The sequence below is a fragment of the Helicoverpa zea genome, chromosome 23, assembly GCF_022581195.2.
Source record: "Helicoverpa zea isolate HzStark_Cry1AcR chromosome 23, ilHelZeax1.1, whole genome shotgun sequence".
In the NCBI taxonomy this organism is placed as follows: Eukaryota; Metazoa; Arthropoda; class Insecta; order Lepidoptera; family Noctuidae; genus Helicoverpa; species Helicoverpa zea.
Genome location: NC_061474.1, coordinates 8704914 through 8720840, shown reverse-complemented (window position 1 = coordinate 8720840; position 15927 = coordinate 8704914). Strand labels below are relative to the sequence as shown.

The 15927-nt window shown below is 36.6% G+C and overlaps 2 protein-coding genes and 1 long non-coding RNA gene across 4 annotated transcripts; 2 read left to right on the top strand and 1 right to left on the bottom strand.

Annotated features, from left to right (window-relative positions):
- Positions 1-1176: 1176 nt before the first annotated feature.
- Positions 1177-5060, top strand: LOC124641720 (myrosinase 1-like). Its single transcript, XM_047179886.1, has 6 exons — positions 1177-1202; positions 1552-1676; positions 1978-2648; positions 2719-3027; positions 3293-3531; positions 4817-5060. The coding sequence occupies exons 1-6, from the start codon at positions 1177-1179 to the stop codon at positions 5007-5009; spliced, it is 1563 nt and encodes a 520-aa protein (XP_047035842.1). The 3' UTR covers positions 5010-5060.
- A 736-nt stretch (positions 5061-5796) lies between these two features.
- LOC124641964 (ubiquitin-like domain-containing CTD phosphatase 1) lies at positions 5797-11003 on the top strand. Of its 2 annotated transcripts, XM_047180242.1 has the most exons (6): positions 5797-6044; positions 7449-7630; positions 8188-8229; positions 8749-8842; positions 9639-9850; positions 10448-11003. In XM_047180242.1, the coding sequence occupies exons 1-6, from the start codon at positions 5873-5875 to the stop codon at positions 10775-10777; spliced, it is 1032 nt and encodes a 343-aa protein (XP_047036198.1). In that variant the 5' UTR covers positions 5797-5872; the 3' UTR covers positions 10778-11003. The 2 variants fall into 2 exon arrangements, with proteins under 2 accessions (XP_047036198.1, XP_047036197.1); XM_047180241.1 differs by lacking the exon at positions 8749-8842 and having other exon boundaries at positions 8188-8323.
- A 2144-nt stretch (positions 11004-13147) lies between these two features.
- LOC124641965 lies at positions 13148-14258 on the bottom strand. The gene is made up of 2 exons (XR_006985723.1): positions 14028-14258; positions 13148-13551 (listed from the first exon to the last, which is right to left on the bottom strand). It is a non-coding gene; the product is annotated as an uncharacterized LOC124641965 (long non-coding RNA).
- Positions 14259-15927: the final 1669 nt, after the last annotated feature.

Sequence of the window (15927 nt, the reverse complement as noted above, 5' to 3'; positions counted from 1 at the left end):
TTTTAAAAACGTGCGGGTCCAGCGACTCTCGCATGTACCGAAGCAAAATACCCACTCGCGTGCTCTTGTCACTTGGCATTTGCGCATGTTAAGTCCAGCTACATGCACCCTCAGTCTAGACACCTGTGAGTCAAGTATGAAATATTAAACAAACCATTCTACCTCTGACGACGTGACATTAATAATGTGGAAGCAACATAGTGACTGTTACATTATTGTCATAGAATCAGTTATTGTTTTTTCTATAGTTTTCAAACAAACTCGTTAGAAGGCTGATTCTGAAACAAGTCTCTCGACTTTGATTTAAAAGTTATATACTCATAATAGATTTGAATTTAATTGTATTACCGTTATCTTTTCCCTCCGATTTCGCTCCCGAGGGATCTACTTTTCGTATCCCTGATAAAGGTAGCCTATATGAGCGTTAATCTATTGTACATGCTGTCATTGTCATCCAACTGCCCAAAACTTCGTCATCTCACAAGTAGGTAAAATTGTTTATTTATCGTCCCCTTCCTTTGCAATAGATACAGGTTATGCTCAAGACCTACATCACATAGCACTGAAAGGTGGGCGGTTTTTTGGGTGCTATCCTTGATGCTACTGACGTGAATAAGTGCTACTTAATCTAATAGACAAGTCCCAATAAATAATTTCGACTTTGATCTAAAATCCTCAGCATTATATGCCATATGACACCACACATTTTCTTCATCCCTTCTGCCTAACACTGACTCGAACGAAGTTAAAGTTAGAATTACTTAAGTTACTGACTGTTTTCCATAGTTCCACTCTCGTCCCGAAGGAATTCCTTCTCGCACCCCGATAGAAAATATATACTTACCCTATATACCTTTTCGGGCTCGACACTATCTGTCTATCCTATGTCCTTTCTCTGTATACCGCTTCGGCACAGATTACTTAATATTTACTACGCAAATTTTGGTACGTACACTGAAGTTGTAGGATTGTTTGTGATATATCTTTATCAATATTATTAACACCCGGTCAAATGCTGAATAGTTTATTTACCCATTGAAATCAAACACAGCGTATAAACAATTCCCACGATAAATAAACTGGGAATCCAATGAATGCGTATTGCAGAATAGTACTCATGTTCCTAGAGTGAGTGGGTTTAGACATTGGCTGCAGTAAGTGGCCTGCTTCGGAACCATGAACAACCACGCGACGCTGCTCTGGTAATGTTTATTGTATTTTTAATTTAATTACTCTTCTTCAGTTTTGGTAGATAAACTTCCTTTATTCATAAAACAACTGTTAACTTTAAAAATTGAACCTGAAAAATAGTAATCTATTAGTACCTACACAGTTATTTTAAAAGAAACTGACTGTGTCTGTGAACTTAGGTGTAAGTATTTTATAAATTAGTTATTTTATAAATTATTTTATAAATTAGTGGTCATCAAGAATTTTCCAACAGTTTAGCAGAGAAAAACTAACACGCTTACATTCTGAAGCCAAGTTTCGCCAAAGTCCTCCATGGTACATTTCCTTTAGGCACTTAGTTAATTTGTACTCTGTCCGCAGTGTCGTCTTCCTCGTCACAAGTCATACAGTTGAAAGCAAGAGTAAAACGCGAAAGTTTCCACCTGACTTTATATTTGGAGCTTCAACATCTGCCTATCAGGTTGAAGGAGCTTGGCACGAAGATGGTAAGATTTCTGCAGTGGCCTATGAAATAAGTGCTGGTATTTTCGATACTTAATTTATTTTCAAATCTGCAAAATCCCTGTTTGGTAGTCTTGTAGCTCTTCAGTCCTTGGTTTATTCCATAAACTTGACACTTATTTATAACTTATTTTGCCAACCAAAGCCACAATCTCTATAGGTACATATATCTTTTATTCCCTTTCAAGCACTTACCAAAGCCGATTGGCGAATAAAAAAACCCTAGCCAACCCACTTCGCTTGTATGTGGCATCTGCACTTAATTAATGTTTTGATAATTTTTAGGTAAAGCCGTTTCGATATGGGACGTAGCCTGTCACAAACATCCTTCTCCCATCAAAGACGATAGTACGGGCGATGTGTCGGCGGACTCCTACCACAAATTCCATCAAGACGTCAGAGCGGCTGCAGACCTTGGCCTGGACTTCTACAGGTTCTCCATATCCTGGCCCAGAGTCCTACCCAATGGATTCGGTGATAAAATAAACCAATACGGCATTGACTACTATAACGATTTGATAGATGACCTGTTATCCAAAAACATCACCCCAATGGTGACGATATACCATTGGGATCTGCCATATAACTTGCAAAAATTAGGAGGATGGACTAATCCGTTAATCATTGAGTGGTACACAGATTACGCGAAGTTCTTGTTCGAAAGATTCGGTGAGAAAGTCAAGTATTGGATCACTATTAATGATCCCAAGGAGATATGCGCAAAAGGATATGGCTCCGACACTCAAGCGCCATTCTTGAACATTACTGGAGTTGCTGAGTACTTGTGTGCTCGCAACGTACTCATCGCCCATGCTAAGGCGTATCATATCTATGACGAGCAGTATAGGAAGATGCAAAACGGCTCAGTTGGTATATCTCTTGGTTTTGTGTGGTATGAGGCTGCATCTGACACTTCTGAAGATCACCAAGCTGCTTATGATGCTAGACAATTCGAAGTAAGTAATCAAATTCTTTGAGATCTAGTCAACAAGTGTTATGATTATAATGAAATATTTTCTGTTGTAGTGGGGTCTATACGCTAATCCAATATTTTCAAAAAACGGAAACTTTCCAGAAGATGTGAAGAAGAGCGTTTCATTTAAGAGCGCTGAACAGGGCTATCCCAGATCCCGGCTACCAGTGCTATCGCCCAAAGAAATCGCAATGCTGAAAGGGTCAGCAGACTTTTTAGGTGTGAATGCGTTTACGACGAAGCTGACATACAGAGATGCATCTTTAGACGGCATGTATCCTACGCCTTCTTACATGGATGATATGGGTGCTGTACTAGTGAAGGATCCTTCGTGGACGCAGTCTCATTCTGGCTGGTTGCAGGTAAGCTCTCCTTAGGCATACTCGTACGGACCTGGCCTCCTCATGGAAAGAGTCAAATGTCAATTGGGTTTCATTTTCATTCTACAGAAAATCGACAACAAAATTGCGTTCGAATTGATTTAGGTCAGAAGGTTGTAGCTCGTGAACACAATGCCCAATGTTTGTAAATTAAACTGACAATGATGTTACCATAATAGTCTTTGTAGTTTGTAGTTGAATGATCATTGAATCGAAAACTAAAACAATCGCCTAATTTGTTCAACAGGAAGTGCCATGGGGATTTTTCAAACTATTTATGGAAATTAAAATCTTATACGACAACCCACCTGTCTACATCACTGCAAATGGTTGGCCTAATGATGGGGGATTGCTCGATGAAGACAGGATCAGATATATGAGAAATTATCTAAATGCGATGTTGGATGCTATAAACGAGGGTTGTGATATTAGAGGCTACAGCATGTGGTCCCTCATCGATACTTTTGAGTGGCGACATGGATATTTGTGAGTATTTTTTTTTCTACCTAGACTTTTCACTGCTATTTAGGGTCCAGTGCTTTATATGGAGCTACTGCCTATCTGACCTACTCAACCCATTTATCTGGGCAACCCGATACCCTTTAGAGAGACTTTCTGGCTTCTGACCACCCGTAACGACTGCCAAAGATGTTTAGATGACAGCGGGGACCCGCCAATTTAAGGGGGGGAGGAGGAGATAGGGAATGCAATATCCTACTAATATTATAAACGCGAAAGTTTGTATGTATGGATGTATGGATGTTTGTTACTCTTTCACGCAAAAACTACTGAATGGATTTTAATGAAACTTTACAATAATATAGCTTATACATCAGAATAACACATTGACACATTTGACGGAAACTTGCAGACGGTAACGTGCGAAGCATGTAACTTGTGATGCAGGAGATCAAGCATGTAATGGGTGTTGAAGGTGTGAATAAGATATTTGAAAGGTGTAAAAACCGTGAAGAGATATGCAATGGGTGCTGTAGTTACAATTTTGAAAGTAAAATCAGAATAACACATAGGCTACAATTTGTAAACATATTGTTCGAAATACTAAACCTGCGCAGACGAAGTCGCGGGCACCAGCTATAGTTCGGCCATTCAGAGAATGCGTTCCTGACACGTCGCGATTGAACTGACGACGTAATAACATTCATTGATTATTGATATAATAATGTTGTTTTAATGCTCCTCAATTGTTAAAACGGTAAACAACCAGCAAAAATATTTTTATCGTAACTGCAACGCCATTGCAAAGTTACGTCGTCAGTTCAATCGCGACGTGTCAGGAACGCATTCTCTGAATGGCCGAACTATAGTCCTGAATATATTATTCACATGTGCATCGTTGTGCAATACAAAGAATTGTAACATGGACCGACTGCCTATCTGACCTCCTCAACCCAGTTACACGGTCAACACGATGCAGTGAGTTTTCGTAACGACTGCCACAGAATACAAATGACAGCCGAGATCTTCCAGGTTAATGTACCTTCTGAAACGTGGAAAAACTTCATCTCATGTTGGATATACCAACTTTTGGGTCCGACCGCGGCAAGCGCTGCTTTTCTTTATGAAAGATCAATCCGTGCGGCTGTTATCTAGCCACGAGTGCCCTAATAATCCTTATTTTGCTAAGTAACTTAGAACTTTTGATACGCAATCTATTAAAGGAGGTCAATAATTTCCATAGCCAATTTTTCTACCGTGATTATGTCACAAGCGACTTCTTTGAATCTAAAACCTACTTTCTTCTTTTTAGAGACAAATACGGCCTCTACCAAGTGGATTTCTCAAACTCAGAAAAGACGCGTACACCAAGAAAGTCTGCGTTTATTTACAAACAAATTATCAAGTCAAAGGTATTGGATCCGGACTTCGAACCAGAATCGTTTATAGTAGAAGTAATTAAAGAAAGTCAGGAAAAAGGCCGAGTGGATAACGATGTCTTGTAATCACATGTAAAATACAACGGTTTACTTAATAAAAACGGCAAATGATTTTCAGATTTCGTTTTATTTATATTAGCTTCTGCCAGGGGTTCCACCCGCTTCCTACTTCTTTTTATAGTGTGAGCTGCAGGTTTAAATCACCTTAAAAGCTCTAGAGTTTATGTGATTATACTAGTGTCAGAGTTTTCTCAAATTCGCCGGACGGCCACTGACGTGGAATTATAACAACGACTGCTACTGAGTAGAATTTGGAGACACCGGCTTTACGTATCTTCCCAGGCACGGGAGTGTAGTACCTACCGCCAACTCCGAAACACTGGGCTTCTTTGTGAAGTTTCTAAAACCCACAAAGCTATTTCGGCCCAAACCGGGAATTGAACCCAAGACCTCGTGCACAGCAGTTGTGCCATGTGACTGTTAGACCGAAGAGGCAGAGGCAGCTTCCTGGGGAAACTATATTCCCGGATAGTAGTATAGTAGTCTATTATGTTATTCTGATAAACAAACATAAGCTGCATTATTGTCAGCCATTAGTACCAAAATCCTTGGAAAGTACATAGAATATCAGGAAAGTTGCCTGTTACGACGAAATGTATGAGAGGTCGGAGCTTTATCGATATGTTATATCATAACAAAGTAAATATTTAGGTGATTCATTTTATAGATAATGCCACATAAGGTGCTATGTTCGCGAGTCCAATTCGAACTTTGCCGATTTTTTTAAGACTGTCCAAATAGTAACTACACACATCACTAGTTCAATCAAACGTACACAAAATAGTAAGAATTTCACATCACTAGTGCCGTGTCAAATTTGTTTTGTTTATATGTCACGTTTATCGCAGTTTCTCTGAATATTAGTTAAAATGTGTGATATAAACGATAATCCTATAAAGCTAAGTGTTAAATGGAATGGCAAGGAATACGAGATACCGGAGTTTTCGCCTTCAGACTCCGTGGCGATGTTGAAAGTCGCCATCGAAAATGCGACGGGGGTACGACCGGAGAGACAAAAGCTGCTAAATGTTAAATTTCAGGGTAATTATAACGTGGTTATAATCATTATTACTAGTTCTAAACATAAGCGAACAGATTTACATTAGTATACAATGCTATTAACAACAATTTTCGGGTTAAAACTCCTTTTAAAACCTAAAAGTTTTCGCCAACATTTATTTTTTATGTAATAACACCGGTTGAAACGTGTAAATCATTGTTTCTGAGAAGCGCATACAATGCCCTACATTTTGCTGAGTATTTATGAACTGAACATGTTAAAACATGCACACTTGTAGATATTGATGTAGTTTTTCTAACCACACTTTGGAAATACCTCCTTCAACTTTTGGATTAAGATGACTCTTCTCTTTGTAATACAAAGAAAAATATGGCTTTACTATACTATTATACGATTATTCGAGACTTAAGTATAGATTTTGTTTTGCTGATTCTTAAATATGCTGATGTTAATTTGGAACCGAGTTCAAAACACAATGCTGAAGTGTCACTGGCAATGTTTTCCTATTTTTAAAATGAAACCATAAGCAAAGAGGTGAGACATCAGTTAGAGAAATCAGTTTAGGTCCTACTTTTATTTTCACGTGTTTTACTGAGTATAAACCTAGGTAATAAAAGTCATTTAACTGTAAGTAATAAATAGTATAATCTGCTGTATTTAAAATTCCTCATAACCATTGACCACATCACATACATAGTTTTGTAATAGATTTGAATGAACAGCAAATACCTAAATTAAATGTAAGGAAAAACAATAGGAGAAACACCTGAGTAATGCCATAATTTATAAACAAATACCTACATACAACATTATGCCTTGTAGATAATGGAAATAGTTTCCTTGAGATGAGGGTAAAACTGCGGGCGGGAGGTAGTTTTTAAATAAATAACTACTACTTTTTCTAAAGAGAAAACCAAGCAAACGTGTTTTAAAACAAGAATCTGGGATTACATCATCCTTTTACTTTAGTTATTTATGCAAATGAATAGGTAGTAAATGATCTTAATAAATTATGTTTTTGTGTTTTTAAATAAGCTAAAGTAGATTATGTTTTAACTTACTAGAATAGAGTAACCAATTAAGACATAAATGGACTACCTGCCTATTCTTAGAAAAATACATTTTGATGCAAATGTTAAAGTTTTAGTCAACCTGTTGGAATCCCCATAAAATGCCAGCCTTTAATATTTTTACAGCCAAAGTTTAAGATATTCGCAAGTAGAATCTAAACCTAAGTTTCAAGTTTGCTAAGAGTTAGGTATGGAGCCTATACTAAATCTGCTGTTCCACGTGGTTTCACCCTTATCCCGGGGAAACATAGCCGATGTTCAATGCAGATAGTACAGCTTAACGATGAAATAATTATATATATTTTTTATATTATATTAGTACACAAAACTATAAGTGTAACAATATTTCCCCAGGTAAAGTAGCAACAGACAATTGCACGCTATCAGACCTGCAGCTGAAGCCGAACCTCAAGATAATGATGATGGGCTCCCTGGAGGAAGCGATAGCCGGGGCTCAGACCAAGCCGGATGTGGGCGATGAGGTGGTCAACGATTTGGATATAGAGGAGGAAGAGGTTGATGTAGAGAATCAGGAGGTATGTGATCTTCCTCGTATCTACTAGTATTATATAATAGCTTATGACGGTGGTTTCATCCGTTTTCTGAAAGAACTACTTTCTGCATATAAAGTGCCTGATTATAAACTAATTTACTACCAAGTTTCATCAATATCCTTTGTTGTTTGTCAAGTTGTGTTTGCGTGAAAGAGGGAGAATATGGAAACATACATGCAAACTTTCGAATTTATAAAATTAGTAGGGATCCGATCCAACTCTGTCCATCACTCTTTCACGCTAAAACTATTGAGCCGATTTATATTGCTAGGTTCACAAATAGTCAAATGCATGGTGAGATAATATTAGTTTTAGATAGCCCATTAAAGATCGAGGAAGGCTACTTTGTATCAGGTTACGTAAATTAGTTCCCACAGGACGCAATTGAAACCGCTACCACAATCTACTTTCAATAAAATATGGTTAATCACATTGATTTAGACTGAAAGAACAACATTATTTTTTTTACAATAATACCTATATTCTCTACCATTACATATTACATACCAGCATTTAACATAAAATATTTCCCATTCCAGATCTACCTAGCGAAAATAAACAAGCGCGTCCGCGACTACAAGATCAACGTGCTGAACGAGCCGCGCGCCGGCAAGAAGCTGCTCGTGCTAGACATTGATTATACGCTGTTCGATCATCGCTCGGTTGCTGAGACTGGTACGTTTTAATAATTAAACTATTGTAAATATCAATAAGATCGTGGTGGCCTAGTGGGTAAAAAGCCAACCTCTCAAGTATGAGGCAAGTACCATGCAACTTTTCTAAGTTTGTATGTACTTTCTAAGTATATCCTAGACACCATTGACTGTTTCGGATGGCACTATAAACTGTAGGTCCCGGCTGTCATTGAACATCCTTGGCAGTAGTTACGGGTAGTCGGAAGCCAGTAAGTCTGACACCAGTCTAACCAAGGGGTATCGGGTTGCTTGGGTAAGTGGGTTGAGGAGGTCAGATAGGCAGTTGCTCCTTCTAAAACACTGGTAGCCGACCCCAACATGTTGGGAAAAGACTCGGGAGATGATGATGATGTAAATATCAATAAGAATGTAGCTGCGATAAACAAGCGCGTCCGCGACTACAAGATCAACGTGCTGAACGAGCCGCGCGCCGGCAAGAAGCTGCTCGTGCTAGACATTGATTATATGCTGTTCGATCATCGCTCGGTTGCTGAGACTGGTACGTTTTAAGATATAAGTAACTTACAAGATGTACTTCGTAAGACACCACTTTTTTAAGGTCAATTTTACATAAGACAGATCCCCTATACGCCCGCTCTTCTACACTTCCTACAAATAGTGGTACTCACTCTCCCATTTATTAACGTTTGAAGCCTCAATAACTTAATTTGGTGAATTTCAGAATGAATTTCAAAAAAAGAATGACAGAATCTTTCCTTACATAGAATGTTAATACAGATTAATTTCCTCAACAAAACAAAGTTTGGTCACAGTCTATTCTTTTATAACATCCATGTATAGTATTATTATTATCTTGTATGTCTCTACCAGACCTCGGGACTATAGAGTCCCGGATTTTTGGGAGGCGAACGTGGGGCCGAAGCCAACACGCTGAAGCCCTTTTGAGACAACTTTAATGAAATGGTGACACAAAACCGACGATTATCCCTGTATACACTATAGAAATGTACCCAAGGACAATCCCCGGTTCTGTGCTAAACTATTGCTAACTATGGATGAAAACTACTTGGGCTATTGTGATGGGATGCACATCCATGTATAGTATTATTATTAAGAGGAAACATTTGTCCTTTATACTCTGAAGGCTCAGAAACTACTAAACCGATTTAATAACTCCCCGAATAACTTAAGCTATAATTTAACCAGTTTGAGAAGTCGTTCTCCCAGCACGTAGGTAAAACCGCGAGGAACAGCTAGTCGCTATATAAATAAAACACTTATTATCAAAGATATATTAGATACCCATTAAATTTTCATTTTTTCCAAAATTCCAGGCTACGAGTTAATGCGTCCCTTCCTCCACGAATTCCTAACATCAGCTTACGAAGACTACGACATCGTCATCTGGTCAGCCACCGGCATGAAGTGGATCGAAGAGAAGATGCGTCTACTAGGAGTCTCTACCCATCAGGACTATAAGATCATGTTCTACTTGGACTATCTCGCTATGATCACTGTTCATACGGCTAAATATGGGACTATAGATGTGAGTATTTATTTAAAAAGTATATTATTTTTACTACTAATACCTATACTGTACCAATATGAGGAAAATATTTGTTTTTGTTTAGAGGCTCTGAAACCAATTTATTTTTTTTTTTTCACATTTAGTACATTATCCCTGTAACATAGGCTATATTTTATTTGTGTTCAGGAATGAGTTTCCAAGGGGTGCGGGTGAAACAGGAGCTGGATAAACAATCATAGCCTTTCTCAATACTGGGGTTATCTAAAACTGTGAGAATTTTTCAAATCGCTTCAGTAATTCCTTCTTCTTCAGTTTTGTGATATTAATAAACAATTGTACTAAACTAAAAACAAAATACTGTATACAAAATGTATATAAACATATAATAATATATATATAATAACATATGATAAGTAGTTTAAGTTTGTATATATGTATAGTGTGTACAGAAATTTTTAACTGAAATAGATAGTAGTTTAGAATAAAATAAATATGATAGGGAAATATATATAAAGTATGGGGTTAATATGAATATTAAATCTCTAATTGTACTATAGAACCTCATGATTAGAATAAGTAAACAATTTTACAATATTTTATATTCTTATGTTACAGGTAAAACCACTAGGCGTAATTTGGGGCAAATATCCCCAATACAGTTCGAAAAATACGATAATGTTCGACGATATTAGGCGAAACTTCATAATGAATCCGAAAAGTGGCCTTAAGATACGACCATTTAGGCAAGCTCACCTCAACAGGGACAGGGATAGGGAACTACTACACTTATCCACTTATCTAAGGGATATAGCTCAGTATTGCGAAGATTTTGACCTTCTCAACCATAAAAAGTGGGAGAAATACAAGCCGGACAAGAATAGGACCCAAACTGCAGGTAGTAAAAGGAAAGCCGAAGACAGCACCCCTTCGACACCCAAAGAATGACGGTAAATAGCAACCAATCGCCTTAATTGCTTATAAGACTGCAGAACTGCTTACTAGACTTAATATTCGATAGTCAAACATTAAAAATGTTTTCAAAAAACAATAATTTTAACTAATAACATTCGTATTAAGGCGATCTGAGTTAAGTTTTGTGATTTCGTTCACCGGGATTGATATCGAATTTGTGTTGCTATTTAAAAATATATATAACTGATATTATCTAGAACAAATAATGGATAATTTTGAGACTAATTACTTTTATTTAGTTTCGATTATGGCGCTAGTGGCTATTATAGATAATATATATTTTTTTAGCTCTCAATCATTTATAATTCTCATTTTTTTACGCTTGGCAATACACAAAGTGCACAGATAAAATATGGCTTAGGTATTAATAGTTAGTGGAGTTAGATATATTTAGATAGTTTGTGCCAATGTTGTGCAAAAAAATATGAAGAAGAAAAGTTAATCCATTTATAGTCGACACCAGAATAATGATAATTAATATATTTACAATAATTAATGTGAAAGATTATTTGCTGAATTGCACATATAAAAAAGCCAATTAATATATTACTGTTATTATACTTTTTTCTAAATTCTGGTGCCGTTAGATTTGAAAGATTAATCATGACATTGCAAGTTACACAGGTAAAGAATTGTTGCATTTAATGCCTTTAATTAATATTGTCTACTGTAAAAGTCCATACAAATACAAAATACAATACCTTGTCAAATTTTACAGACATAGTTCAGCCTTTTAGACATTATAAATGTAAATGTTGGGTCTGCTTATGATCTCTCCGGTCGTGTCGGATTGCCGTCCCATCGGGTTATGAGAGTGAAGGAATAGGGAGTGCACCTGTGTCTGCGCAAATGCTCGTGCACTATAACATGTCCTGCGCAGTTGGCTGATCTCCTTATATGAACAGCCGCCGTAGCCGATAATCGGCTACTAGGACATCATCATAATCATAAATGTAGCAGATATGCAGTTATGATGAAGTTAACAATTCATGGACTTTTGAAGTAGACTCTTCTTATAAATATTTATTTAAATAAGAAATTATGTATCAAATAACTTCCATTTAAAGTCAGGTTTTAAATACGTTTCAGATACATAGTTTTAACTGTTCAATATTGCATTTTACTATAATATGACTCCAATTCTTTCTTTGAAAAACCATTCAGTAATATGGACATAAACATATAAGCAATTTATTTTTCCATGACTAAAGATAAAGAAAAACGTCATTTATTCAATGTAGGTTGAAAATCAGCACTTTTTGAAGGTCAAGTTTACAAAAGACAGTCCTCAAAACGCCCACCCTTCACCACTTCCTATGTGTTTTTGCTGGGAAGAAGTGAACTCCCCAGCAACACAATTCTGTCTGTATGGTTTTAAGAACCGGTTCTATACAAAATGTTGTAAACAATATACAAGGTGTTGATTTGCATTTGTGCCATAGTTCAGGAGGAGGACATACAATACGTAAATAATCGATTGGAATTACAGTAGATGACAAATAACTAATATGCACTGCTTTTTTGTCATTGTAATGTCGTGGTATTTCCGAAGTAATCCAATTTTATGAATGAAATTTATGAGTGATCGTTGCATATGCTTTATGTTTGCGTTTGTGTGAGGGTGCAGCACGGTTTTAACGCCAGTAACATACGCGCCAAGTTCCAATAAGGCTAGATGACATTTACGGAATTCCGAAAAAAAATTACGTACCAATTTTTTTATTGATTTGGATCGAGAATCATTAGCATAATTACCTCCTTGAATATGGCACGGATGCAAATAAACAGCTTGTATAATAAAAGTTAATATATTTCACATCTACTTAGCTTCATAAATAAGCATTTAATGTGGTAAATGAACTCAAATAGACATTGGTGCTTAAAAGTATTGAAAAACGACGAAATAGATATATGTATTAAAGTTGTTACTGCATTTTGTATCTTATGTCGTTATAAATAAAGTCTTTTGAAGCCTTCAAACGTAACGATTTCTCATAAAATAATAGTAATAGATCGTCTAATCTATGTATTTTTTATTATTATGGTCAATTACAGCCAAGTACCGAAACGCTACTCATCTTTAAGGACTACATTACTTCTCTGTCACACTAAAATTTTCTGCGACTGAAATATTTTCAGTAACTTAAAGTTGAGTAAAGTTTGAATATTTCGATGTCAGTTCAAAATCTCGAATTTTCATGTTATAAAATTGTAAAATCTGTAGCTTCCATTAATAGTTTTCGAAAACTGAGTATTTTAACACGACATAAAGTGAAAAAGAATATGCTGTTTTAACTCCATGAATTTTCCGCAAGTCATGTCCAAAAAATTAAAATGTCCATGTTCTAAGTGCATTCAGGTAGTCATTTTATATTTTACAAAATAAGTCATATATATAGTTAGATATTGTCCATTTTATTAAGTCTTTAAGTCTGGGCCATGTACCAACGTTGTACATAACTGGTACATGGCCTCTGTCTAATTAGGTTATTATATTTTTAATTTATAAAATAAAATATTTGAAAAATACATGCTGGTTTTTATTCTAGTGTTACCGAGGGGTATTGGGTAGCTCAGGTAACTGGGTTGAGGAGGTAACATAGGCTTCTTGTAAAACACTGGTACTCAGCTACATCCCGTTAGACTGGAAGCCGACGGTTAGTTGGAAAAAGGCTCGAGAGATGATGATGATGATACATACTGGCTTTTATTGTCATACTGCGTATTGAAGGAAATCCCGCCTGCACCTGGATAAAAATTACCTATATTTTATTTTAATGCATAAGCTATGTTACTGTAACTTTTAATCAAAATCAATTCAATAGTTTTTGCGTGACAGTCAGTAGCAAACGCCGAACTATAATTACTGGTTCTTAAAAATATTTTTTGCAATCTTTATTACCGATACCTACATATTTCTGGATTGGCCTAAAAACCTTGATTAAAAAGTTAAAAAAGTTATAGTGCGGTTTTAATAGTATTAAACATTGATGCAGGCCAGCTGTTAGGTAATAAAATAGCCGTTTACTCCCGTAATTAATCGTCAATTAAAATGCTATAATGCTAACATATTGATCTAAAACCGTGGAGGAAAACATCTTGTTACAACCACATTTTTCTAGGAACTTTCACGTAATGTTTTGTAATCATAGCTTGATTTGAGCTTTTAGTAAAATCCTAAATTATCCGCCCTTTCGCATCACTCTGTATTTTAAACACTAACCGCTTTGTATGAATAGCAGACGAAATACGCAATGGCGCTAGGTACGTATGTACCAATGACCTACAGGCGTTCAAAGGACATGAACAAACATGTCGAAGGTCACGTTTCAATTCAAATTTCAATAAATTAACGATCACTAATAATTAGTAGTAACCCATTTTTACAACAGGAAAAATATTTGCAAAATTATAAACAACAATGAGGATATAAGCATCCAAATGGCAGTTGGTATTGGTTGGTATATAATCACTATAGTTAGTTCAATAGATGACGTCAATGAAAGATGTTCTTGGTATGTTATTAATAAACGGGGATTCCAGGAGCCAGATTTAGAGGAAGTGGATGATAGAGGAAGGGGCGAGCGTAGTCCGAGAAAACCTAAAAATTACTTCATTTGAGACCCGGAAACATCTGACGGGGCAGCGGGATGGTTCGAAAGAGTTACCGCGGACATGATACATAAAGGGCTTCAGAAGGAACACGTTGGGTTTCAGTCAGTAGGATACGTGAGGGATCACGCTGGTAACCCACAGCGGGAGGGGTCATTTGATGATTTCCCATAAAAAAGACCCAGAAACATACGCTTAATGATGCCACTGATCATTTTATTCTCGTTGGTCTATTATAGTTCGGCCATTCAGAGAATGCGTTCCTGACACGTCGCGATTGAACTGACGACGTAACTTTGCAATGGCGTTGCAGTTACGATAAAAATATTTTTGCTGGTTGTTTACCGTTTTAACAATTGAGGAGCATTAAAACAACATTATTATATCAATAATCAATGAATGTAGTTACGTCGTCAGTTCAATCGCGACGTGTCAGGAACGCATTCTCTGAATGGCCGAACTATAGTCATCAAGCGGGACTTTTGCGCGAGATTTGTGGCTGGTTCCGTGTTGGCTCTAAAGTAATTTTCATAAAGCACTGATACACAGTACCTATATCACCACCCACTGTGGTGCAGACTCCGGGCTAATCTGCAAGTTGGTTGTGATATAGGTGACATCATTAATTTCGGTCTTGGGCCTGATGACCCTTCATTCGTGTCGGGTTGGCGTCCCATCGGGCTATGAGGGTGAAGGAATAGAGTTATCTGTATTTGCGCTAATGCGCCGGCACTATATAGGTATTGTCCTGCGCAGTTGGTTGAACTCCTTGGAAAGAATAGTCGATACTGCCATAATTAAGAAAAGATCAAGTAAACCGTTGGTTCTGCCTTATCTTTCGGCTTTCCCTATCCTTATCCTACTGCACGTACAAAATAATGAGCCTTGGATATCATATAGTAGAAAAATTAAATTATAAATTTAAAAAAACCCCCGACCCAAAAAATGCACGCAATTATTATGACAAAGGGTTAAAAACGCTAAACCCTATAAAAAGCAAAAAAATACTTTTAACACTACGTAAGTACCAACTAAAGCATGTCAGACTAAACTAAATTTTGTCGTGTCGGGGGACCGCTCTGATTTATTAGTCTAACGTTAGAAGTAATTATATCGGGTATGTCGTTCACAATCACATTAAATGAAATGCGTTAATATACTAGTTAATATATGTCGATTAACACAAACAAAAAAGAAAAATACGTAAAAATAAAAAATTGAATTTTTCAAACAAAGTAAATAGAATAAAAATGTGCGAAAATTAGAACACCATATAAACGTCACTCATTACAACCAACTTAACTTCTCCCTTGAAAACTGACAGCTGTCAACCGATCAAAACATTCGATAGTCCTAACTTTATCTCTGCTTTACACATGATGTTGTAAATTATAAAAACGAAAAATGACTCCTGTGGCTAAACCACTGGATGGATTAGTTAATTTCTTTTACAATTCGCCATAGAATATCATAAAGTATATGTGATAGGATTTAATGTGATTGTGAACGAC